At 41.0% G+C, this 25,113-nt stretch overlaps 1 protein-coding gene across 2 annotated transcripts in view; it reads left to right on the top strand.

Annotated features, from left to right (window-relative positions):
* The window catches only part of pcdh15 (protocadherin-related 15), a 709,890-nt gene that overhangs the window by 587,185 nt on the left and 97,592 nt on the right, over positions 1 to 25,113 (top strand). For both annotated transcript variants that reach the window (XM_031905917.1, XM_031905916.1), the window contains exon 27: positions 7,846 to 7,973. In XM_031905917.1, the coding sequence (XP_031761777.1) occupies positions 7,846 to 7,973 (128 nt within the window). The remainder of the gene's footprint in view (positions 1 to 7,845; positions 7,974 to 25,113) is intronic.

Raw genomic sequence — 25,113 nt, 5'->3', positions numbered from 1 at the left:
TGCCAAAGAAAAGTCACGGTCATGTCGAAATAGTCACGCATATCAAAAAAGTTGTGCGATAACTGCATTTTGTTACTTTTTGCCATTTCGTGATTTTTTTTTTTTCAATATTTGGTTTAGCTTTGTTATATACGGGTAGGGAGAGTGGAAAAATCCCAGTAGTTGTGTTGGTTGAGGTAACCTTCTTCAGGTTTTATTCTAATGAAAGGAATCTACAATACGCAGTTTATAGTGACTGTTATAAATGAGCATCATCTTTAAAAAAAATCCCTACGCAGTCGTCCTCTGTAGGACATGGTACTGAGCACTCGTCTGTTTATCATACAATACACAAACCTTCTTGGCATGTTGCATTATATCACAAAACCCTTGCCTATATTTCATGCGGTGATTTTGATGAATATGTTGGCATAGAAAGTGACAGTAAATGGTAGAATTCTGCCATTTGATGGATTTAGACTTTAATTTTTTTGTGCAGTTGGTTTCAAACAACAGACCCTGCAGCTACGGTATTTATCATGCTCCTCGCCGCAGTGGCGTCTCTATTGTGTTATTTCATTTACCGCTGTTTTGCACTGGGTTGTTTGAATGGGGCTCAGTACAGCTAGGAAACGCATTTCAGCCTGATCCCTGATTATTTTATCAAAAATGCTGCCTATGACCAGAACTATAATATATTAATTAGTTCATTGGGTGTATATCTATTTCATGTATACATGTATTTAGAACTCTTTTCCTATGTCTGTTAAGGTCGTAGGATGGCTGTGATTTACGTACACTCAGGGGCAGAATAATCAAAATGTGAGTTTAGAGTTTAATTCATTAAAACCTACATTCTATTCATTCCAATGGGATTTTTAGAAGCGTATTTATCAAATGGTGAGGTCTAGCTTTCACCCATTGATAAATACACTTCTAAAAATTCCACAGGAATGAATAGAACGTGGGTAACATTTTATTTATTAAGCTCTAAGCTCACATTTTGATAAATCTGCCCCTCAGTTATTAGCTGTAAGGGAAAGGAATCAGCCACCCAGTCATACTTCAAATAACCACCATAAACCCTACGGGGCAGATTTATCAAGATGTGAGTTCAGAGCTTAATACATAAAAAGTCACCCACGTTCTATTCATTCCTGTGGGATTTTTAGAAGTGTATTTATCAATGGGTGAAAGCTAGAACTCCTGCAAAAATAGAGAGCTGTGGTTATCTGTAGTGGTGGTCGAATCTGTCCCATTTCACCGCGCCGAAAAATTCCTGAAACTATTGAAAAATTAACAAAAAATTCAAGAATCGTGGGTGTCGCCCCGACTTTTTTGTCAAGCGTTACTTTTTTTTTATGCAACCGCACCCAATTTGACACTGCCATTTTGACGCAACTGCAACTTCTATTGATGCACGACAAATTTTCGCAGAAGTTTTGCCGGTGCCGAAATGCGAATCCGTGCCTGGCGAAAAAATTTGCTCATCACTAGTTATCTACTAATAATAATAAATGCAAAAATTTTTGGTAATGTACATTTGCACATCGTTTATTATACTCTAATATATGGTTAGACAGCCTTAGGTGTTCCAGTGATCAGAAATATCAAATATTAAACACCAATTAGAAATTTCTTTACAACAACATTGAAACATGAACACTATTCCTAAGCGATGGCCGAAGCTGCCAGTGAGCTAATACATACCAACCACTGATGGTGGAGAAGTAGACGAAGAAAGTAGGTTAGCTGTCAACCTTGACAAGCCCCACTGACATTTTTTTTTTTTGTAAGTCTTTATTTTTCATTCTCAATTTTTTATGGGGAAGGAAGAAGGGGAGGGGTGAGGAAAGTGAAAACAAATCAATAAACATTGGCAAATAGTACAGCAGTTCTACTAATGTTTAGTGATGAGCGTATCTGTTCCGTTCCGATTCGCCGAAAAATTTGCGAATCTTTCAAAAGATCTGCGAAACGGCGAAAAATTAGCGAAAAAATGTCGCCCGCGACTATTATTCTGTCGCACGGCTATTATTTTGTCGCCCGCAGCTATTATTTCGTCGCCCATTGCTATTATTTTGTTGCGCGGCTATTATTTTGTCGCCCGCAGCTATTCTTTTGTCGCCCGCGGCTATTCTTTTGTCGCCTGCGGCTATTCTTTTGTCGCCCGCACCCATTATTTTGTCGCCCACGGCTATTATTTTGTCGCCCGCGGCTATTATTTTGTCGCACGGCTATTCTTTTGTCGCCCGCGGCTATTATTTCGTCGCGCGGCTATTCTTTTGACGCCCGTGACAATTTTTGGACGTTTTTGGAATTTTTCTGCAGCGAATTTTTTCATCCGTTTCACGAAACAATCCACCAATGGCGAAACGTGGAAATTCGCTGCGAATCCATGCCTGGCGAAACATTTCGCCCATCACTACTAATGTTCTCTTGTACAGATTTTTGTACCATCATTATTATCATAACAGACATAACATATCAGATTATTGGAGATATCAGGTACTATGGAGAACTGCCTGTAAACTGATGGAAGCCCCACTGAAATTTTTAACCTTAATTCCCAAGAGAACATAAAACTGCTAGCTGGGGCAATGATAGCAAACTGATTCTTGACTTCTTGACATGGGTGGGTAGGGGGTGATTATTAAAGGAAAAGCAATCCTAAAAAGCATCAGCAATGTCCGTTGCCTGTAGTCTATTTGATAAGTGCTGGTTGCCAAGTGACCTGAGGTGCCCGTAACTATAAAGCAAAATAATGAATCCCATGTTTTATAAACCAGCAGCAATTACAGTGACCTTAATATATTCTTCTTTTATCCTTTACCTGCCTGTAGGCCTACATGTCTATAGACCTTCCCAGCGGGTTCAATTTATTTCTCAAGCTATTAAATATTCTCAGGTCTGTATCTTCCGCTTTAAAGAGTTATGTCAGCCGGAGACTTCTATGGCCATTGGGATTTCCATTCTGATTTAGGGGAGTCAATCTCGCTTTGCTTTTGTAGTCGTACAGCCATCTTCCAGGCCTATTTCATATTTTATACATCTTTCAAGGTCTCTTTCTTCTACTAACACATAATATTCCTGGAGCTGGAGTGCCTGCATGGCTATATTAAGGGGTGATTACTTCTACTCTTGCCTGAACCTTTGCAAATGTACATAATACTATGCTTTATTATTGTTTACAGTACATAATACAAGTATAGGACCCGTTATCCAGAATGGGTACTTCGGATAAGGGATCTTTCCATAGTTTGGATCTCCATACCATAAGTCTACTAAAAAATTAATAAAACATTAATCAAACCCAATAGGATTGTTTTGTATCCAATAAGGATTATTCATATCTTAGTTGGGATCAAGTACAGGTACTGTTTTATTATTACAGAGAAAGGGGAATCATTTAACCATTAAATAAACCCAATAGGGCTGTTCTGCCCCCAATAAGGGGTAATTATATCTTAGTTGGGATCAAGTACAGGTACTGTTTTATTATTACAGAGAAAAGGGAATCATTTAACCATTAAATAAACCCAATAGGGCTGTTCTGCCCCAATAAGGGGTAATTATATCTTAGTTGGGATCAAGTACAGGTACTGTTTTATTATTACAGAGAAAAGGGAATCATTTAACCATGAAATAAACCCAATAGGGCTGTTCTGCCCCCAATAAGGGGTAATTATATCTTAGTTGGGATCAAGTACAGGTACTGTTTTATTATTACAGAGAAAAGGGAATCATTTAACCATTAAATAAACCCAATAGGGCTGTTCTGCCCCCAATAAGGGGTAATTATATCTTAGTTGGGATCAAGTACAGATACTGTTTTATTATTACAGAGAAAAGGGAATCATTTAACCATTAAATAAACACAATAGGGCTGTTCTGCCCCCAATAAGGGGTGATTATATCTTAGTTGGGATCAATTACAGGTACTGTTTTATTATTACAGAGAAAAGGGAATCATTTAACCATTAAATAAACCCAATAGGGCTGTTCTGCCCCCAATAAGGGGTAAGTATATCTTAGTTGGGGTCAAGTACAGGTTCTGTTTTATTATTACAGAGAAAAAGGAAATCTGTTTTAGAATTCTAAATTATTGGATTAAAATGGAGTCTATGGGAGATGGGCTTTCCGTAATTCGGAGCTTTCTGGATAATGAGTTTCCGGATAAGGGACCCCATACCTGTACTACAAAGGGGATCAGTATTTTTTGGACACTATATTTTGGTGTCTTAGCTGAAAATAAAAGATGGATCAAATATTAAAGTGATAAGCGTTGCACAGTGTTGGGTCAGGAGTAACATAGACCTCTACACAATACTCCCTCATAATTACACTTACACCTTTTAATCAACACCAAAAAAATGTGCTTCCATTTATTTAAATCCAGTGCCATGTAGCATGCACAAAAATACTCAAAACACCAATTGTCCCCTAGCCTAAAAGAAAATTAAATAGTAAGACAGGCCAAAAAGAATAACTTATTATAGATAAAAATGTTGGATAGGGACTCGGGGCCCTTGTATGAGATGTCCATTATATATTTCATTGTAAGTGCCTTACATTAACAGATACAATGTAGTGCTCAAGATGGCTTATAGGGCACAGCATATACTCAGGTTACAATAAAAAGAGAATATACCAGATGTCCCAGGTGCTAATGAAACTTTCTAACTAATCATTTGCTAGCGGATCTTTCAAGATTTTGTTGGTTTTTTTTTTGTAACTTACATTTTTATTGATATTTTTGTGCACGTTAGAACAGGCATTCAAGGGTCAATAGTAAAAAACATAGTAATACTATCAAGTAGTTTTACCACGTTGACCATATCTCAAGGTACCGGGCAGGCCTGTTTATCAACATTCAATAATTAATCTGGTTGAATAGATATTCTTGGAGTAACAGTAAATCTTAGGATTAAATGTTGCAGCTACCAATAGTAGAGGAAAAAGAGAGAATTTAAGTCCCTCGGAAGGAAAATGATGTGTCATGGTTACAGGTCTTGTATAGGGTATATTTATTCTATGTACTAATGTAGTAATCCCATCTAGACCAGACCTTCTCCCATTGTTTACGGCGGTTGTAGATGTTGGCCGTCATGTGTTCCATCTCCTTCATATCTCTCACCCTTGTATAAGTATATCAGCAAGCTTAGGGGGTAGGGGATTCTTCCATTTTTTAGTAATTGTGAGCCTAGTAGCTAATAGAATAAAGTTTGTCTCTGTTCTGTAGCTTTATTGTCTAAAATTGGCCTACCCACTAGAGCGGTGTAGATAGTCAGTTGAATGTCTTTCAACATGATGTGGGATAGCAGGCCCTCCGTTTCCTTCCATAGAACTGAGATCATGGGGCAGTGCCACATTATATGATTTTGTTCTTTTTATGAATGTTCCTTGGCTCTAGTTACAAAATGTAGTGAATGGCCTTGTAGATTTGTCTACAAGTCTTAACCCTCATGTGAGAAGGTTTTTTTCTCCATTCTCCCATTTATGAAACCATTTGCCTATATACTTCCATAGTGTAGCCTACATGTGTTTCACCCCTACTGAATTTGTCAGTAAGACCTTTTCAGAGTATATTTAAGCCTATTTTTATCAGTTACATACTGTATATATTATTTAGCCAGTCCCACCCATGCCTAAAAAGTTGTCTTTCTTTCCAAATTATTTCCATCCATACCTTAAAAATGATCTTTCTTCCCAAATAATGATATTTTCTAATTCCATTATGGTTCTAACTTTATTTATAAATGTAAGGGTTATTAATTATGAATTATGTCAATGTATTTTGACATAAATCTAATTTTCTGCCTGGTTTAAATTTTGGTGCAATTTTTTTTTTTTTTTTAGAAAAGGTCAAATTCTACATAAAATACACAACACATTCAAGCTAAGCTTAGGACTTATCAATGGTGTACCTTTCTCTCTTGTTTTGTATCTTACAGGAAACCCCTACATTCTCCCTTCAGGTAACCACAACTGGTATCATTATGTTGCGTATTAGGATGTAATGTGTATGTACGGTGTATATAGTTTATTCGATGTAACAGTCTGAATATTTAGTAGTAGTTTCAAGCATACCTGAGAACCTTCTGGTTTTTGGCTGAACTCTTTAGATGTTCCATTGAGCTCAATCATTTGATAGACACTCTGATAGTCTGGAACACTCTAGAACATTGTTCATGGGTATGCTTTTAAAGCTACAGTGTTTTTTTATTTTTAGATTAGCCTTGTTTCTAGGTGAAATATGGGAATTCCATAAACAAAAGAAGACCAGTCTCTATCCAGAATTATTACTGTGGTTGACTGTATAAAATGTCTACATTTGGCTAAAGCAAATTAGGAGAATTAGGGGCACATTTACTAATCCACGAACGTCCGAAAGCGTTCAAATGCGTTTTTTTCGTAATGATTGGTATTTTGGCGACGTTTTCATCGCTGCCGCGTTTTTCCGTATCTTCCGCAACTTTTTCGTCGCCGTTACGACTTTATTGTATATTTTCTGCAACTTTTTCGGCGCCGTCGAGAAAAATTCGGATTGGTTTTCCACCGTTTACAATTGCTCAATACGGAAAAAATCGCGACGGCGACGGAAAAGTTGCGCAAAATATGATAAAGTCGTGACGGCGACAAAAAAGTTGCGGAAAATAAACAATAAAGTCGTAACGGCGTCGATAAAGTCGCAAAATTTTTGTTTCCAATCCGATTTTTTGCCATTCGGGATTCGGATTTGTGGATTAGTAAATGTGCCCCTTAGTGTATTAACTTGTAGAAATGATGTATAAGTTTGAGAATATATATATATATATATAAAATATATAATTATGTCATATACAGGTATAGGACCCGTTATCCAGAATGCTCGGGACCAAGGGTATTCCGGATAAGGGGTCTTTCTGTAATTTGGATCTCCATACCTTAAGTCTACTAAAAAAATCAATAAAATATTAATTAAACCCAACAGGATTGTTTTGCATCCAATAAGGATTAATTATATCTTAGTTGGGATCAAGTACAGGTACTGTTTTATTATTACAGAGAAAAGGGAATCATTTAACCATGAAATAAACCCAATAGGGCTGTTCTGCCCCCAATAAGGGGTAATTATATCTTAGTTGGGATCAAGTACAGGTACTGTTTTATTATTACAGAGAAAAGGGAATCATTTAACCATGAAATAAACCCAATAGGGCTGTTCTGCCCCAATAAGGGGTAATTATATCTTAGTTGGGATCAAGTACAGGTACTGTTTTATTACTACAGAGAAAAAGGAAATCCGTTTTACTATTCAGAATTATTTGATTAAAATGGAGTCTATGGGAGACGGGCTTTCCATAATTCGAAGCTTTCTGGATAATGGGTTTCCAGATAAGGGATCCCATACCTGTACTTGTTTCTACTTCCTTAGGAAATACAATGCAGTTGCTCCAGTAGGCATTAGGTAGCAAACAATTGTACCATAATTACAGATCTGACCTCAAGCTTTTCTGAAGACACGGCTTCGTACATATTTTAGACTTAGCTGAAAATATATCATACTTATAATGTAAATTAATCTTTTTCATGCATTTGACTTCACAGATGTAAGTAATTCAACTAAATGATGAAATTCAAATTTCCTGCACCAAAAGGATGAAAGATAATGTTTAATCCCAGTCCATGTGCAAATCACTGTATGAATAGACCAGAGTCGATTTGTTGTATAACATTTTAGCCAATGAAATGTATTCATCTCTGTCTAATGTTACAGAAGTGGTACAAGATGTACAGTAGATTAGTTCCGCCAGCTCGCTAACAAAGCCTTCCATTTTGAGACGTTCAATTCCTATTAAGTAACATATTTCTATTTTATTTTAGGTAACACAGCTATAGTCTTCATTGAAGTACAGGATGAAAATGACCATGCACCAGTGTTTTCCAAAAAGGTCTACTTGGGCGGAGTTTCGGAAGATGCTAGAATGTTTGCTTCGGTGCTTAAAGTTAAGGTAAATGGAAATTAATTTAAAAAGGAAAAGAGGTTTTAGGGGCACATTTACAGAACCCGATTTTACCATCATCGTTCCCCCGAAAAAATGGAGTTTTTTGAAAATACAGTAACTCACATAATTCGTGATTTATTAATGTTTATTTAACTTTTGTTTGTAAAAAAAGAGATTTGAAAGGTTTGATCAGGTACTATTGAGTCCTATGGAGGCTTAGGGGCATATTCATCAAAGTATGAGTTCGAATCCCGAAATGGGAAAAATTCGGATTGGATACGATAATTTCTGATGATCGCAAATATCACGAAAATGCTTACGGAAAAAATTGGAATAGTCATGATAATATCATATTGGCGATCCAAAAGTCACTAAATTTTCACATCCGAACGATCGTAAACGTCGGGAAAATCTTTCTGACTTTGATCCTTCTGTGCATGATTTTGGAAGCCTCCCATAGGGCTCAATGGCACTCTGCAGCTCCAACCCGGCCCAAGGAAAGTCTCCCATAGGGCTCAATGGCACTCTGCAGCTCCAACCCGGCCCAAGGAAAGTCTCCCATAGGGCTCAATGGCACTCTGCAGCTCCAACCCGGCCCAAGGAAAGTCTCCCATAGGGCTCAATGGCACTCTGCAGCTCCAACCCGGCCCAAGGAAAGTCTCCCATAGGGCCCAATGGCACTCTGCAGCTCCAACCCGGCCCAAGGAAAGTCTCCCATAGGGCTCAATGGCACTCTGCAGCTCCAACCTGGCCCAAGGAAAGTCTCCCATAGGGCTCAATGGCACTCTGCAGCTCAAACCTGTCCCAAGGAAAGCCTCCCATAGGGCTCAATGGCACTCTGCAGCTCCAACCCGGCCCAAGGAAAGTCTCCCATAGGGCTCAATGGTACTCTGCAGCTCCAACCCGGCCCAAGGAAAGTCTCCCATAGGGCTCAATGGTACTCTGCAGCTCCAACCCGGCCCAAGGAAAGTCTCCCATAGAGCTCAATGGCACTCTGCAGCTCCAACCCGGCCCAAGGAAAGTCTCCCATAGGGCTCAGTGGCACTCTGCGGCTCCAACCCGGCCCAAGGAAAGTCTCCCATAGGGCTCAATGGCACTCTGCGGCTCCAACCCGACCCACGGAAAGCCTCCCATAGGGCTCAATGGCACTCTGCGGCTCCAACCCAGCCCAAGGAAAGCCTCCCATAGGGCTCAGTGGCACTCTGCAGCTCCAACCCGGCCCAAGGAAAGCCTCCCATAGGGCTCAATGGCACTCTGCGGCTCCAACCCGGCCCAAGGAAAGTCTCCCATAGGGCTCAATGGCACTCTGCAGCTCCAACCCGGCCCAAGGAAAGTCTCCCATAGGGCTCAATGGCACTCTGCAGCTCCAACCCGGCCCAAGGAAAGTCTCCCATAGGGCTCAATGGCACTCTGCAGCTCCAACCAGGCCCAAGGAAAGTCTCCCATAGGGCTCAATGGCACTCTGCAGCTCCAACCCGGCCCTAGGAAAGCCTCCCATAGAGCTCAATGGCACTCTGCGGCTCCAACCCGGCCCAAGGAAAGCCTCCCATAGGGCTCAATGGCACTCTGCAGCTCCAACCCGGCCCAAGGAAAGCCTCCCATAGGGCTCAATGGCACTCTGCGGCTCCAACCCGGCCCAAGGAAAGTCTCCCATAGGGCTCAATGGCACTCTGCAGCTCCAACCCGGCCCAAGGAAAGTCTCCCATAGGGCTCAATGGCACTCTGCAGCTCCAACCCGGCCCAAGGAAAGTCTCCCATAGGGCTCAATGGCACTCTGCAGCTCCAACCAGGCCCAAGGAAAGTCTCCCATAGGGCTCAATGGCACTCTGCAGCTCCAACCCGGCCCTAGGAAAGCCTCCCATAGAGCTCAATGGCACTCTGCAGCTCCAACCTGGCCCAAGGAAAGTCTCCCATAGGGCTCAATGGCACTCTGCAGGTCCAACCCGGCCCAAGGAAAGCCTCCCATAGAGCTCAATGGCACTCTGCAGCTCCAACCTGGCCCAAGGAAAGTCTCCCATAGAGCTCAATGGCACTCTGCAGCTCCAACCCGGCCCAAGGAAAGTCTCCCATAGGGCTCAATGGCACTCTGCAGCTCCAACCCGGCCCAAGGAAAGTCTCCCATAGGGCTCAATGGCACTCTGCAGCTCCAACCCGGCCCAAGGAAAGCCTCCCATAGAGCTCAATGGCACTCTGCAGCTCCAACCTGGCCCAAGGAAAGTCTCCCATAGGGCTCAATGGCACTCTGCAGCAGGGCCGGGCCAAGGTATTTTGGCACCCTAGACAAAGGCTTCAATCAGCGCCCCCCCCCCCAGTCAGAGCATAGTCACATGTTTTACCCCACGCGATGCCCAGTCAGACCGAACTAATAAATGCTGCTATCATCAAGCCACATAAAATTATCCCCCTCTATTGCGCCCATGTACCAATGCCAGCAGCCATCCTATTGCCCCCCATCTGTACCTGTGCCAGCAGCAGCCAATCCCTTATATTGCCCCCCCATCTGTACTGTACCTGAAGCAACCAATCACTTATATTGACCAATATGTCCCCAACCTGCACATAAAAATATCATATTCTGCCCCCAAACCATATGTACCTGTGCCATCAGCAGCCAAGAATTGCCCCTATCTGTTCCTTCCTGTGCCAGCATGTGTCAGAACTCAGCCGTTTCTCATGCGCTGCTCAGGTACCTCTGCAACGCGCCAGCGCTCCCTGTACTTTGAGTGACGTAACGCGCAGGTGTATGGAGGGGCGCCTATGTGCGTGCGTACGCATACGTCACAGCAGGCATAGCGCTGGCTAAGGGAAGGGTGGGGAGTGCTCCCGGGTCCCAGGCCAGCTACCGATTACAGTAAGCAGTACACAACGTACACACATGCTAGAGGCGGGTTGGAGTGGGCTTCGGGCTGTTTATTAAAGGCCAAGGCTGCCAAGCAAACTAGTTTTAAAAATAAATAAAACTCCCCCTTAAAGTGTGCCCCTTAGTGATTGCGCCCTAGGCAGGCGCCTACTCTGCCTACCCCTAGTTCCGGCCCTGCTCTGCAGGTCCAACCCGGCCCAAGGAAAGCCTCCCATAGAGCTCAATGGCACTCTGCAGCTCCAACCCGGCCCAAGGAAAGTCTCCCATAGGGCTCAATGGCACTCTGCAGCTCCAACCCGGCCCAAGGAAAGTCTCCCATAGGGCTCAATGGCACTCTGCAGCTCCAACCCGGCCCAAGGAAAGTCTCCCATAGGGCTCAATGGCACTCTGCAGCTCCAACCTGGCCCAAGGAAAGTCTCCCATAGGGCTCAATGGCACTCTGCAGCTCCAACCTGGCCCAAGGAAAGCCTCCCATAGAGCTCAATGGCACTCTGCAGCTCCAACCCGGCCCAAGGAAAGTCTCCCATAGGGCTCAATGGCACTCTGCAGGTCCAACCCGGCCCAAGGAAAGCCTCCCATAGGGCTCAATGGCACTCTGCAGCTCCAACCCGGCCCAAGGAAAGTCTCCCATAGGGCTCAATGGCACTCTGCAGCTCCAACCCGGCCCAAGGAAAGTCTCCCATAGAGCTCAATGGCACTCTGCAGCTCCAACCCGGCCCAAGGAAAGTCTCCCATAGGGCTCAATAGCACTCTGCAGCTCCAACCCGGCCCAAGGAAAGTCTCCCATAGAGCTCAATGGCACTCTGCAGCTCCAACCCGGCCCAAGGAAAGCCTCCCATAGAGCTCAATGGCACTCTGCAGCTCCAACCTGGCCCAAGGAAAGTCTCCCATAGAGCTCAATGGCACTCTGCAGCTCCAACCCGGCCCAAGGAAAGCCTCCCATAGAGCTCAATGGCACTCTGCAGCTCCAACCTGGCCCAAAGAAAGTCTCCCATAGAGCTCAATGGCACTCTGCAGCTCCAACCTGGCCCAAGGAAAGTCACCCATAGGGCTCAATGGCACTCTGCAGCTCCAACCCGGCCCAAGGAAAGCCTCCCATAGAGCTCAATGGCACTCTGCAGCTCCAACCCGGCCCAAGGAAAGTCTCCCATAGGGCTCAATGGCACTCTGCAGCTCCAACCTGGCCCAAGGAAAGTCTCCCATAGAGCTCAATGGCACTCTGCAGCTCCAACCCGGCCCAAGGAAAGTCTCCCATAGGGCTCAATGGCACTCTGCAGCTCCAACCCGACCCAAGGAAAGCCTCCCATAGGGCTCAATGGCACTCTGCAGCTCCAACCCGGCCCAAGGAAAGTCTCCCATAGGGCTCAGTGGCACTCTGCGGCTCCAACCCAGCCCAAGGAAAGTCTCCCATAGGGCTCAATGGCACTCTGCAGCTCCAACCTGGCCCAAGGAAAGCCTCCCATAGGGCTCAATGGCACTCTGCGGCTCCAACCCGGCCCAAGGAAAGTCTCCCATAGGGCTCAATGGCACTCTACAGCTCCAACCCGGCCCAAGGAAAGTCTCCCATAGGGCTCAATGGCACTCTGCAGCTCCAACCTGGCCCAAGGAAAGTCTCCCATAGAGCTCAATGGCACCCTGCAGCTCCAACCTGGCCCAAGGAAAGTCTCCCATAGAGCTCAATGGCACTCTGCAGCTCCAACCCGGCCCAAGGAAAGTCTCCCATAGGGCTCAATGGCACTCTGCAGCTCCAACCCGGCCCAAGGAAAGTCTCCCATAGGGCTCAATGGCACTCTGCAGCTCCAACCTAGCCCAAGGAAAGTCACCATACCGAAGCTTGAATGAATCATGGAAATGGAAGTCTGTTTAAACTCGAATTCTTTAGAATGCTTTCAACTCAAACAATTCCGGATTTTCTAATGTAAACTCAAAATTTTCGTACAAACGATTCAAGCATTATCATGACATTTTATAAATACAGCAATGATCGAGTTTAATTCGAATTTATACGACTTTCAAAAAATGAATTTTCATATATGTGCCCCTTACTGTAGTTTTTTTTTATTGTACCAAATGGATAACAACTTGGGGTGCATCTAGCCCTATGGGGCCGATTCACTTAAGGTCATTAACACTTATTACCTACTTTTTTGAGCTAAAAGGCATGAGATAAATAAGTACTGATTCATCAAAGTCATTTTGCATGCGTTACTACACATATCGCATGCGCAAAAAAAACCCGCATTATCGGAAAGCGTTATTTTTATCACATTGAGGTAATTCTCGCATAGAAGTAATACTAACGCATGATTTACAAACGCATATGAAGCGTTAAACGCGCTAAATATCGCAATTGTCTGTGCGAATATTAACCCCTACTTGGGGTAGGCGGTACTTAAAGAAAGTTCGTGAGCTTTTAGCAACACAATATGGACTTTGTAGTCGGATTTTTTCAAGTACGTAGTAGTATTTTTGTAGTCGGATTTTTTCAAGCCTTAGGGGTACATTTACTAATCCTCGAATCCGAATCCCAAATGGGAAAAAAAACGGATTGGAAACGAAAATTTTGCGTTTTTTTTCGTCACCATCACAATTTTTTCGTATTGAGGCAATTGTAAACAGCAGAAAAACCAATCCGAATTTTTCGCGACGGCGATGAAAAAGTCGCAGAAAATATACGATAAAGTCGAAAAAGTCACGCAAAATACGAAAACATCGGTTACGTGCATAATATCGAGCGCTGCGTAATATATCGCTTGAAAATCGATCATCGCCAGATAGAATGCAAAGAACATCACTTCTTAATTATGACAAGTGTTCTTTTAGTGAATCGATCATTAAGTCACAAAAAATAAGAAGTGATAATATTTTTAACGCATGCTATAAATAGCGCTCGTTTTATGGACCTTTAGGGGCACATTTACTAATCCACGAACGTCCAAAAAGCGCCCAAATGCGTTTTTTCCGTATTGAACTGTATTTTTGCAATTCTTTTGTCGCCGTCGTGCCTTTTGCGCAAATTGTTGCAACTTTTTCTTCGCCGTCACAACTTTTTTGCGAATTGTCGCGACTTTTTCGTCTCTGTTGAGAAAAAATCGGATTGGTTTTTCCGCCGTTTACAATTGCTCAATACGAAAAAATTGCGACAGCGACGAAAAAGTCACGCAAAATACAATAAAGTCGTGACGGCACTGAAAATAACGCGACTGATGAAAAAGTCGCAAAATTTTCGTTTCCAATCTGATTTTTTCCCATTCGGGATTCGGATTTGTGGATTAGTAAATGTGCCCCTTAGTGAATCGGCCCCCTATGTCTTCTATTGAACACAGAATAATCTTACATTTTCAAAGATGTTTCTATAGCTACAAAAAAAGTTTGCTTTGGCTTAGGATAGAGGTAAATTTGAGTTTCCTCAGCTGTGGATGGAGCAGTTGGATCTGGGGTCCTGGAAGGACAATGGTGTTAGATATTTTGCTTTAGGTGTATGTATTTACTCTTTCTGAAGTCAGACTAAAGATTCATTAAAAAAAAAACAATTAACGGCATAATTGTATGTCTAAAAGATTTCTAAGTGGGCAAAGAACCGTATTAATAGTGTGATTTGAACCGTTTGTAATTCCATTCACTCTTACATTTAACTTATTTACATTTGATTTCCTTTTAATTAGCTTTCCTCAGTCTGATAACTTATGTGCCATTAATGAGGCCATGGGGAAAAAAAAAAATTACCTTAAAAGCACCGGTTCTGCTCGTGAACCTTTTCTGAATTTTCTGATGTTTTCTAACTACATCTGAGCTTAATAAATCAGAGCGTAAAGGAAACCTGTGGTTTACTGCTTGGAGCTTTTTGGAGCTTTTCTACTTCAAATCCCACGCATTGCAGCTGCAAATGTCTCCGTTTGGGAATTGGGGGGGGAAGCGACTGTGTGTAACAAACCCCTCCCCTTCGTCAGCAGCTTAATTTACGTTCTTTAGATAAGAAGTTTTCGACTATTGCCTAGAGAAATGATAATGGGGGGATAAAATGATTATTATCATCAACTATTCAGAAAGTTGCAACATATTCCAATTGAAAATGCAGTAGAAAATAAAACTATATCCCCAAACAATGTAGGTCTCTATAAAAATATATTGCATAAACAGCTCCTATGTAAAACCCTGCTGCATCTAAATAAACCTTTTTTTTTAAAAAATATATTTTTTATTGTAGTATGTGCTATTGGGTAATCCTAAATAGAAAACTGCCATTTTAAGTACTAAGGGCCGCCCCCTGGGATCATAGGAGTCACAGTGCACACAAACAAGCCAAGGCACACATACATGCTAGGCCCCATCAGCCAATGAATGGACAGAGTTCTGCCTTTTACTCCCACACTACTTCCTGTTACAGTTAGAGCTGCATCACTTCCTGTCAGCTGATCTCTGAGGGAGCACACAGCCAATCACTAAATGGCGGCTCAAGGGAAAGGATGTAAAAGGGCAATATTTACTGATATATATATTCCAGTTTGGGGAGATTCTTTATAAGGTCACTCAACATAATATAAACTATGGGGCTGATTTACTAATCCACGAATCCGAATCCGGAAAACGAACATTTTGCGACTTTTTCGTAGCCGTTACGACTTGCACGAATTGTCGCGACTTTTCCATAGCCATTACAAATTTCGTACATATATTGAATCATCGGAAGCGCATAAAAATAAAAGAACAAAGCCAAAAAAAATATATAGTGCAGATCAATAGAGTAATGAATGATGTTAACACCACATGTGCTTAATGGTATACTGATAGAAACGTGTTGACCCAACTCCGTAGTGAATGGGATATATAGGATGCTCACCAGAACACCATGAACTAGAGCATGTAGGTCCAACCCAACCGGGCAATTGATTGGAGAAGGTCAAATACCTCAATATACATAGAGCAGAAAGGAGGCAAAGATAGTGTAAAAACGTTTAATAATGATATAAAACCCTGCTTAATGCAGGCTACTTACAGTGTAGCTGTGATAAAATGGCAATGAATAAAAAGTCTCAAATAACTCGTAGCTCAACGCGTTTCGCGTGCTCTCTGCACGCTTCCTCAGGAGCAAAAGTAAGTAGCCTTTCTCGTAATTTCGGGGATTTTACGGCAAAGCAAAATGGGACAGATTCGCTCATTACTGCTGATAAAGTGTACAGGTTATGTTGAAAAACAATATTATTTGCACTGGACAGAAAGTGCCCCCCACACATCCAATCTACATGGTCCTATTGCATTTCAAATGTTCACCATGTAAGTAAGTACAGGTATGGGATCCCTTATCTGGAAACCCGTTATCCAGAAAGCTCTGAATTACGGAAAGCCCGTCTCCCATAGACTCCATTTTAATCAAATAATTCAGAATTTTAAAACTGATTTGCTTTTTCTTTGTAATAATAAAACAGTACCTGTACTTGATCCCAACTAAGATATAATTACCCCTTATTGGGGCAGAACAGCCCTATTGGGTTTATTTCATGGTTAAATGATTCCCTTTTCTCTGTAATAATAAAACAGTACCTGTACTTGATCCCAACTAAGATATAATTACCCCTTATTGGGGGCAGAACAGCCCTATTGGGTTTATTTCATGGTTAAATGATTCCCTTTTCTCTGTAATAATAAAACAGTACCTGTACTTGATCCCAACTAAGATATAATTACCCCTTATTGGGGCAGAACAGCCCTATTGGGTTTATTTAATGGTTAAACGATTCCCTTTTCTCTGTAATAATAAAACAGTACCTGTACTTGATCCCAACTAAGATATAATTACCCCTTACTGGGGGCAGAACAGCCCTATTGGGTTTATTTAATGGTTAAACGATTCCCTTTTCTCTGTAATAATAAAACAGTACCTGTACTTGATCCCAACTAAGATATAATTACCCCTTACTGGGGGCAGAACAGCCCTATTGGGTTTATTTAATGGTTAAACGATTCCCTTTTCTCTGTAATAATAAAACAGTACCTGTACTTGATCCCAACTAAGATACAATTACCCCTTATTGGGGGCAGAACAGCCCTATTGGGTTTAATGTTTTATACATTTTCTAGTAGACTTAAGGTATGGAGATCCAAATTACGGAAAGATCCCATATCCGGTATACCCTTGGTCCCGAGCATTCTGGATAACGGGTCCTATACCTGTACTAATTGAATACAATTCAAATCCCAGTTTGTGCTGCATGTACAGACAGTAATACCAAGCGGGAGACTTTAATATGAGCAGTGGCTCAGCTGAAGCAGATAATATAGTTTCTCCCACTCATATTGAGAAAAACAGAAGGGATTTCCTGCTTCTATAGGATATTTTTGTTTCTTGTAGAGAGCATAAGCCGTATTTATCAGCAGGGCGCTACATTCACTTGCCAGTTTAAAGTGGGCCTGTTATTTCAAATTCAATTAGCACATTTCTAATTTGGGCTAGAATTGCTTTCATTGTTTACAAGCAGCCAGTCTTTATGTAATATAAAGAGAATCCATACAAGCCACTCTTTTCATCATTGTAAGTTACTGTACTATTATACAGTATTATAGGTGTTATCTTTATAATGGAATGTAATTCTGTTTTGTCCTCTCATTAAGACTTTTACGTAGGCACAGATCCGTACAGGATTGTCCCATTGATACAAGCATTTGTAGGTTGACTACAAACCACTACACAAAAGGGTATATTTATCATGCTGTGTAAAAGTAGAGGGAAGCATTACCGGTGATGTTGCCCAGGGCAACCAATCAGCAATTAGATTTCAATAGTTAGAAAACCAATGCATCTGATTGGCTGCTATGAGCAACATCACCGGTAATGTTTTACTCTGCTTTTTACACAGCATGATAAATATACGCCTAAGTGTATTTCTGAGATTTTTGAAGTGTCATAACCACCAAAAACCTCAATTTTTTCTTTTTTTTTTTTGCACCATTTAAAGGGATGCTGTCATGATTTTTATGGGGTATTTTTTTATATCTAAATGTTTACATAGCAAATAATTCCCTCTGCCATTTAAACTTTTATTCTTGAACCAACAAATGTATTTGTAGCTGTAATATTGGTGTGTAGGTGCCATCTCAGTGCCTTGTGCCTGAGTCTGAGCTTTCAGCCAGCGCTACACATTAGAACTGCTTTCAGCTAACCTATTGTTTCTCCTACTCCCATGTAACTGGAGGAGTCCCAAGCCGGACTTGGATTTCTTACTATTGAGTGCTATTCTGATTCCTACTGGGAGCTGCTATCTTGCTCCCTTCCCATTGTTCTGCTGATCGGCTGCTGGGGGTGGATATCACTCCAACTTGCAGCGCAGCAGTAAAGTGTGCCTGAGTCTGAGCTTTCAGAAGGAGCCAGCACTACACATTAGAACTGCTTTCAGCTAACCTATTGTTTCTCCTACTCCCATGTAACTGGAGGAGTCCCAAGCCGGACTTGGATTTCTTACTATTGAGTGCTATTCTGATACCTACTGGGAGCTGCTATCTTGCTCCCTTCCCATTGTTCTGCTGATCGGCTGCTGGGAGGGGGGTGGATATCACTCCAACTTGCAGCGCAGCAGTAAAGTGTGACTGAAGTTTATCAGAGCACAGGTCACATGGCTGTGTCACCCTGGGAAATGAAGAATATGGGTATCCCCATGTGAAATATCAAAATTAAATCTAAAAAAAACTATTCATGTTTATGAAAAACAGATTACAATGCAGGAAAAGATAATAGTGGATGAGTATGAATATCCCATGTAAGCCAATGTAAAAAATGCCATATACATTTTTTTTAAGATAGGGTTATGTTACTGTATGCTCATTCTAGGCTAGGAACACATTAGTTCTTTATAAATAATAGATCTAACATTTTTCTTTAGAGTAAGAAATAAAATAATTTCAGCCCAGAATGTCAAGTATGAAAGCACATTCCTATGAAACCTTCATAAGAAAGAGAATTTTCTGCTGAAATTGGGTTACCTGCTTTCTATGGGAAGAACTGACAAGTGGTCTTTTGGTTGCATGAGTTGAATGAATTGGCGTTGTTACATGGCCAACCAATCACTGTTCATGTACAGATCACATGGTAATTATGACATAATTCAGATAAGTATGCAAACGTAACTAAAGGTGACAAAGCACTGTGATCCTTGCAAATTTCATTTTTACCAAAACATAATCATCATTTCCATTGGGGCAGATATTTCTAGTAGAAGTAACTGATTGAGAACAAAGACCAATCAAACATCTGCTGAGCAGAATTTTAGATCACATTTAGCTATTTCTTTGCTGTATTCTTTCATACATCTTCGGTAGCTGAGATGTCGCAGTGATGAGCGAATCTGTCCCATTTCGCTTCGCCGGAAAATTCGCAAAATGACAAGAAAATTCACGAAACGGCAAATAGAAATCGATCAGATCTCGATTGCGCAGGTTTGAAAATTAGTCAAATCGGGGGACCGCATTGACTCGTTGATGCGGTCCCCGAACCGACGTAAGCCTATACCTGTCATCCTATATTCAGCCAAACGACCAAATTAGCCCAATATCGCCCACCCATAGGTGGGGATATCGGGAGAAGATCCGCTCTTAGCGTGTATGGCCGCCTTTAGATATGTGAAGCTGCTCATGGTGGGATCTGAAACACATTTGCGAAATCTAAAATCCCTATGAATAATATAAATGCAAGGTTTCTAGTCAGCCAGACAACTGAGTCTACACTATATATGTAAGGATGACCCACCAAGAGGAAGATCTCATACTTAACAATGTCCAAACCCCTTTATTTCTTACAGACAATTTGAACTTTGCCATAGAGTACGTTCTGCCACAATGTTTTGAAGAACTATTATTTTGTTCCCTGGCCCCATCCTGATTTTGTACATATTTCTATTTTACTTCAACATGCTAAACCAATTTGGACTAGCCCAAACAAGACAGTTGCTGGAACATGGTCCTATACCTGGCACAGTTATTCTTTATACCAGATGGTCCATAGTTTATGATCTTTACTGTGAACATTCTTAGCAGTTAGTCAGTGGTAATACTTACTCTGGGGTCTCTAACCCAGCATGCAATGCAAAAAGATCCATCTTGGAGACCTTCCTATACAGTGAGCTTGACCCCTTGAGTCTCTGTATTGACGAATATGCCTGAAGAAGTAAACGTTCATCTCTAATTGTCTCAGGCTGTTCTAGCCCCCTGAGCCCCATCCATCCCTTTCCTTGAGAGAAGTGCAATAAATCCTAAAATGGTTACCCCCTTTATCCATTGGGGAATAACACCTGACATTCTTGCCAATTGTGGATTCCTACCTCCTATAGCAGTGATCCCCAACCAGTGGCTCAGGGGCAACATGTTGCTCCCCAACCCCTTGGGTGTTGCTCTCAGTGCCCCAAAACCAGGGAGTTATTTTTGAATTCCTGACTTGGGGGCAAGTTTTGGTTGAATAAAAACAAGATTTCCTACCAAATAAAGCCCCCTGTAAGCTGATAGGGTGCATAGAGGCTGCCTAATAGCCAATCACAGCCCTTATTTGGCTCCTCCATTAACTTTTATGGTGCTTGTGTTGCTCTCCAAGTCTTTTTACATTTGACTGTGGCTCACGAGTAAGAAAGATTGGGGATCCCTGTCCTATAGGGTATGTCTACACCTGAATGGAGAACATCTACTTTCTACTCCCCTACTAATTCTATAACCTGATTTATTTTACATATAATAAATGTCAGGTATACACAGTCCAGAAACAAGTTCATCTGGAAAACTTTTGTAATTTATTATTATACAAAGTTTGTAGGTAAAATTATAGGAAGAAAACACATGAAGGAGGTTACCAAACCCACTCCGTAGGAACTAAATTGTAGTGGCTTGGAAATCAGGTTAAACATATGACTGGAACTCATGATTACTTTGCTTTTTATTTGCTTTTTCCGGTTTTCCGAGATATGGTTCCTAAAATGTCAACACTGCAACAACATAAATTGGCTATTTAATTCAACAAAGGCGGCTTCTAAAATAACAATTTATTTTTGGAAAACTGTTACCAAAGTCATTTTGAATTCTGTTGTGTCTGAAAAGAAAGTCTGAAAGTTGCTCAGCGCGAGAGAGTGCATCGGCGAGTGTTCATTTATATTCATCAGTATATATCACTATATATATATACATTGGCTTGCCCAAAATAAAATTAATGTTGTGTTTAATTGGCATTAAATATACAATGTATGATGGGAAGATTTGAAATAGCATTATTATATCTGAGAACATTTTTTCTTGTTTAATATCGCAAAATATGGGGCCATTAAAGGACAAGTAAAGAAACCACTAATTACTTAGTCACCAACTGATTGGCCAAAAGCAACCCTTTCACCAAAGGGGACTGTGGGATGATGCACTACTTCTTTAAAATGAATCATTCCTAGTCATGAGCGAATCTGTCCCGTTTTGCTTCGCCACAAGATTCGTAAAATGGCAAGAAAATTTGTGAAACGCATTTGTCGCGTGATTTTTTTTGTCACCCATGTCTGTTTTTTTGTCGCCTGCATCTATTTTTGTGCAGCTATTTTTTTGGTGCCTGTGTTTTTTCTCTCACCTGCGACCGCGCCCCTTTTTTTTGACGCAACCGTGACCAATTTGTCATGTGACAAAACATTTTGCGTAACAAGTTTTCTTGCGCCAAATTTTCACATAAGTTTTGCAAAACTCTGCGAATCCATGCCTGGCGAAAAAAATTCGCTCATCGCTAATCATCCCAGAATACCGTGCTTCAAAGCATAGCAGCATCATTCCTCCTGTGGTCTGTGAAATCCTATTTGGTGGCTTTGTCTGGACGAATGCACAATACAATATGATGTCCAAGCACAACAGATGAGCCTCTACACTATGGGGCTGATTTACTAATCCACGAATCCGAATCCGAATCCGAATGGGAAAAATTCGGATTGGAAAACGAACATTTTGCTACTTTTTCATATTGAGCGCTCGAAAAAGTTGCAAAATACCGATCATTACGAAAAAAACGCATTCGGACGCTTTTTGGACGTTCGTGGATCAGTAAATGTGCCCCTATGATTTGTCTCAATTAGTGACGAGCGAATCTGTCCAGTTTTGCTGAAGAAACGTCAGGAAAATTCAAAATGCGTTTGTCGCACATGTCTTTTTTTTACATGACTGAACCTATTTTGGCGTGACCGTGCCCAGTTTGATGTGACTGCATCTATTTTGACGTGGAAGTTTGTGCCTGTTTCCCTTCCCCAAAAAAATCAGCGAAATGGCAGGAAAATTCACGAAATGGCTGAAGATTAGTGAAACGCGCTTGTCGCACAACTTTTTTGTTGCAACTGCTCCCATTTTGTCACAACCGTGCCCATTTTTATGCGACCGCGTCTATCTTGACACGAACAAGACTATTTTTCAGCGAACACAGCTTTTTTTTTTATTTTGGCGGCAAATTTTCATGGATGTTTCACGAAACAATTTGTCAGTGGCCAAATGCAAATCCATGCCTGGCGAAAAAAATTGCTCATGACTAGTATTCATTGACGTGAACTGGGAATACTCATCATTTTACTATTACTTGCTTCATAAATATGATATGGTCCTCCATTTTTAATAGTGAGATAATAGGCAATCATCCAGTGTGGTTGCAAATACTGTATATACTCGAGTATAAGCCGATCCGAATATAAGCCGAAGTACCTAATTTTACCTAAGAAAACTGGAAAAACGTATTGACTCGAGTATAAGCCTAGGGTGGGAAATGCAGCAGCTACTGCTAAGTTTCAATAATCAAAATAAATACCGAAAAAATTACATTAATTGAGGCATCAGTGGGGTATAAGTTTTTTAATATTTATTTAAAAGAAAAACAATAAACTAGCTCTGTAAGCGGAAAAGAAGGTCAACAAAAACAATATGAGTACTACCCCACGCTCATTGCACATTGGCAAACTGGCAGCAGACCCAGTCCCGGAGGAGATGTAAGGGGAAATAAGTATTGCTAGTGGGAGCCTAGGCCAGGGCACTAGGGGGTCTGGTTGCGGGGGGCCTAATTTGCACACAAAGGACAGAGGGTGCTAGCCTAGAGGGACCCATGGCACCCGAATCGAGTATAAGCCGAGGGTGACTTTTTCCAGCACAATTTGGGTGCTGAAAAACTAGGCTTATACTCGAGTATATACAGTATTCAAAAAATTGCAACAAAGACAATTATGAAAACTTTCAAAAAGATTAAATAAAATCAATGCAAGCTTTACATGATAGAACCGTGGCCATTCACAAATATATAACCTGAGCTGAAATGATTTGTATTCACCACAGCCATGTCGTGTAGCCGGGGAAATAATGAACTTACACTGCTCTTAGCGAGCATGTCTTCTCTTGTACCGATAAAATGTCAGACCCGAAAAAGCTATTTGAGGTCACTCTAAAATGCAATTTATAGCTGGCTCTCCACCCTGTTACCAAAATGTTATTTATTCATATTTAACGTTAAAACGGTTTAAAAAGTAATTGGTCTGATCCAAATGCATGTAAAGGCCATTACCTATATTAAATGTATTCTCTGCCTGAATGTGAAATGTTAAACAAGCAATGACATTTATCTTTGTTCTTGAGCTGTTATTGCACGTGCTTCACGCGAGGAGTAATATATGTAAATTTCCGGTTAACGCAAGGACTCGATGTTTTGTCTCCCTAATGGAAATGGAATTATTGCCGAAGTGGGCAAGAGGCATTTTTTTTTCTGCTTTTATTGGATCTGCTATTTAATTGATTGGAAACACCGAGCCCATTTTTTTCTTTGTGTGTGTTTGGAAAGATATTCTTTCCTTTGTTTTGTAAACAAGAGAAGCAGAATGTGCTCTGATTTGATTTGCCTGAATGTATGCAGCCGTTCCATTGACAGAAGGCCTCAGGTGATCCAATCTCTAATGGAGTCTTTGCAATTGAAAACATGACATGTGGGGCAGCGAAAAAGAAGAGCCTGCCATTTACAAATTATTTTCTACAATACTAGCAATTCATAGCAACACGGAAAATGATTCTTAACAGTTCAGAAAGTGCCCATACGACTGCCTTGTGTTCAGTTTAATGCAGTGCTTGGTGAAACATGATAATGGAAAGAATATAATGTTTTGTGACTGTGCTAAAATTCCAGCTTTTGGGAATGCATGGGGATTCCCCAGTTCCAATTCTGCCTTCCAATTAGTCTTGAAATTTGATTTATAGAATATTACTGACATTGATAAACCAAATTAAACTTTTCTGTAAGTAATTTTGCTTCCCGTTATCCAGAAAGTTCTGAATTATGGAAAGGCTTTCTCCCATAGACTCCATTACAGGTATAGGACCCATTATCCAGAATGCTCGGGACCAAGGGTATTCCGGATAAGGGGTCTTTCCGTAATTTGGATCTCAATACCTTAAGTCTACTAAAAAATCAATAAAACATTAATTAAACCCAATAGGATTGTTTTGCATCCAATAAGGATTAATTATATCTTAGTTGGGATCAAGTACAGGTACTGTTTTATTATTACAGAGAAAAGGGAATCATTTAACCATTAAATAAACCCAATAGGATTGTTCTGCCCCCAATAAGGGGTAATTATATCTTAGTTGGGATCAAGTACAGGTACTGTTTTATTATTACAGAGAAAAGGGAATCATTTAACCATGAAATAAACCCAATAGGACTGTTCTACCCCCAATAAGGGGTAATTATATCTTAGTTGGGATCAAGTACAGGTACTGTTTTATTATTACAGAGAAAAGGGAATCATTTAACCATGAAATAAACCCAATAGGGCTGTTCTGCCCCCAATAAGGGGTAATTATATCTTAGTTGGGATCAAGTACAGGTACTGTTTTATTATTACAGAGAAAAGGGAATCATTTAACCATTAAATAAACCCAATAGGGCTGTTCTGCCCCCAATAAGGGGTAATTATATCTTAGTTGGGATCAAGTACAGGTACTGTTTTATTATTACAGAGAAAAGGGAATCATTTAACCATTAAATAAACCCAATAGGGCTGTTCTGCCCCCAATAAGGGGTAATTATATCTTAGTTGGGATCAATTACAAGGTTCTGTTTTATTTCTACATAGAAAAAGGAAATCAGTTTTAAAATTCTGAATTATTTGATTAAAATGGAGTCTATGGGAGTCGGGCATTCCGTAATTCGGAGCTTTCTGGATAACAGGTTTCCGGATAAGGGGTCCGATACCTGTATAAGAAAATAATTTTAAATTTTGAAAATGATTTCCTTTTTCTCTGTAATTATCTTGATCCCAA

This window comes from Xenopus tropicalis, chromosome 7 (assembly GCF_000004195.4).
Source record: "Xenopus tropicalis strain Nigerian chromosome 7, UCB_Xtro_10.0, whole genome shotgun sequence".
Lineage (NCBI taxonomy): Eukaryota > Metazoa > Chordata > Amphibia > Anura > Pipidae > Xenopus > Xenopus tropicalis.
This window is presented reverse-complemented; position numbering and strand designations above follow the sequence as displayed.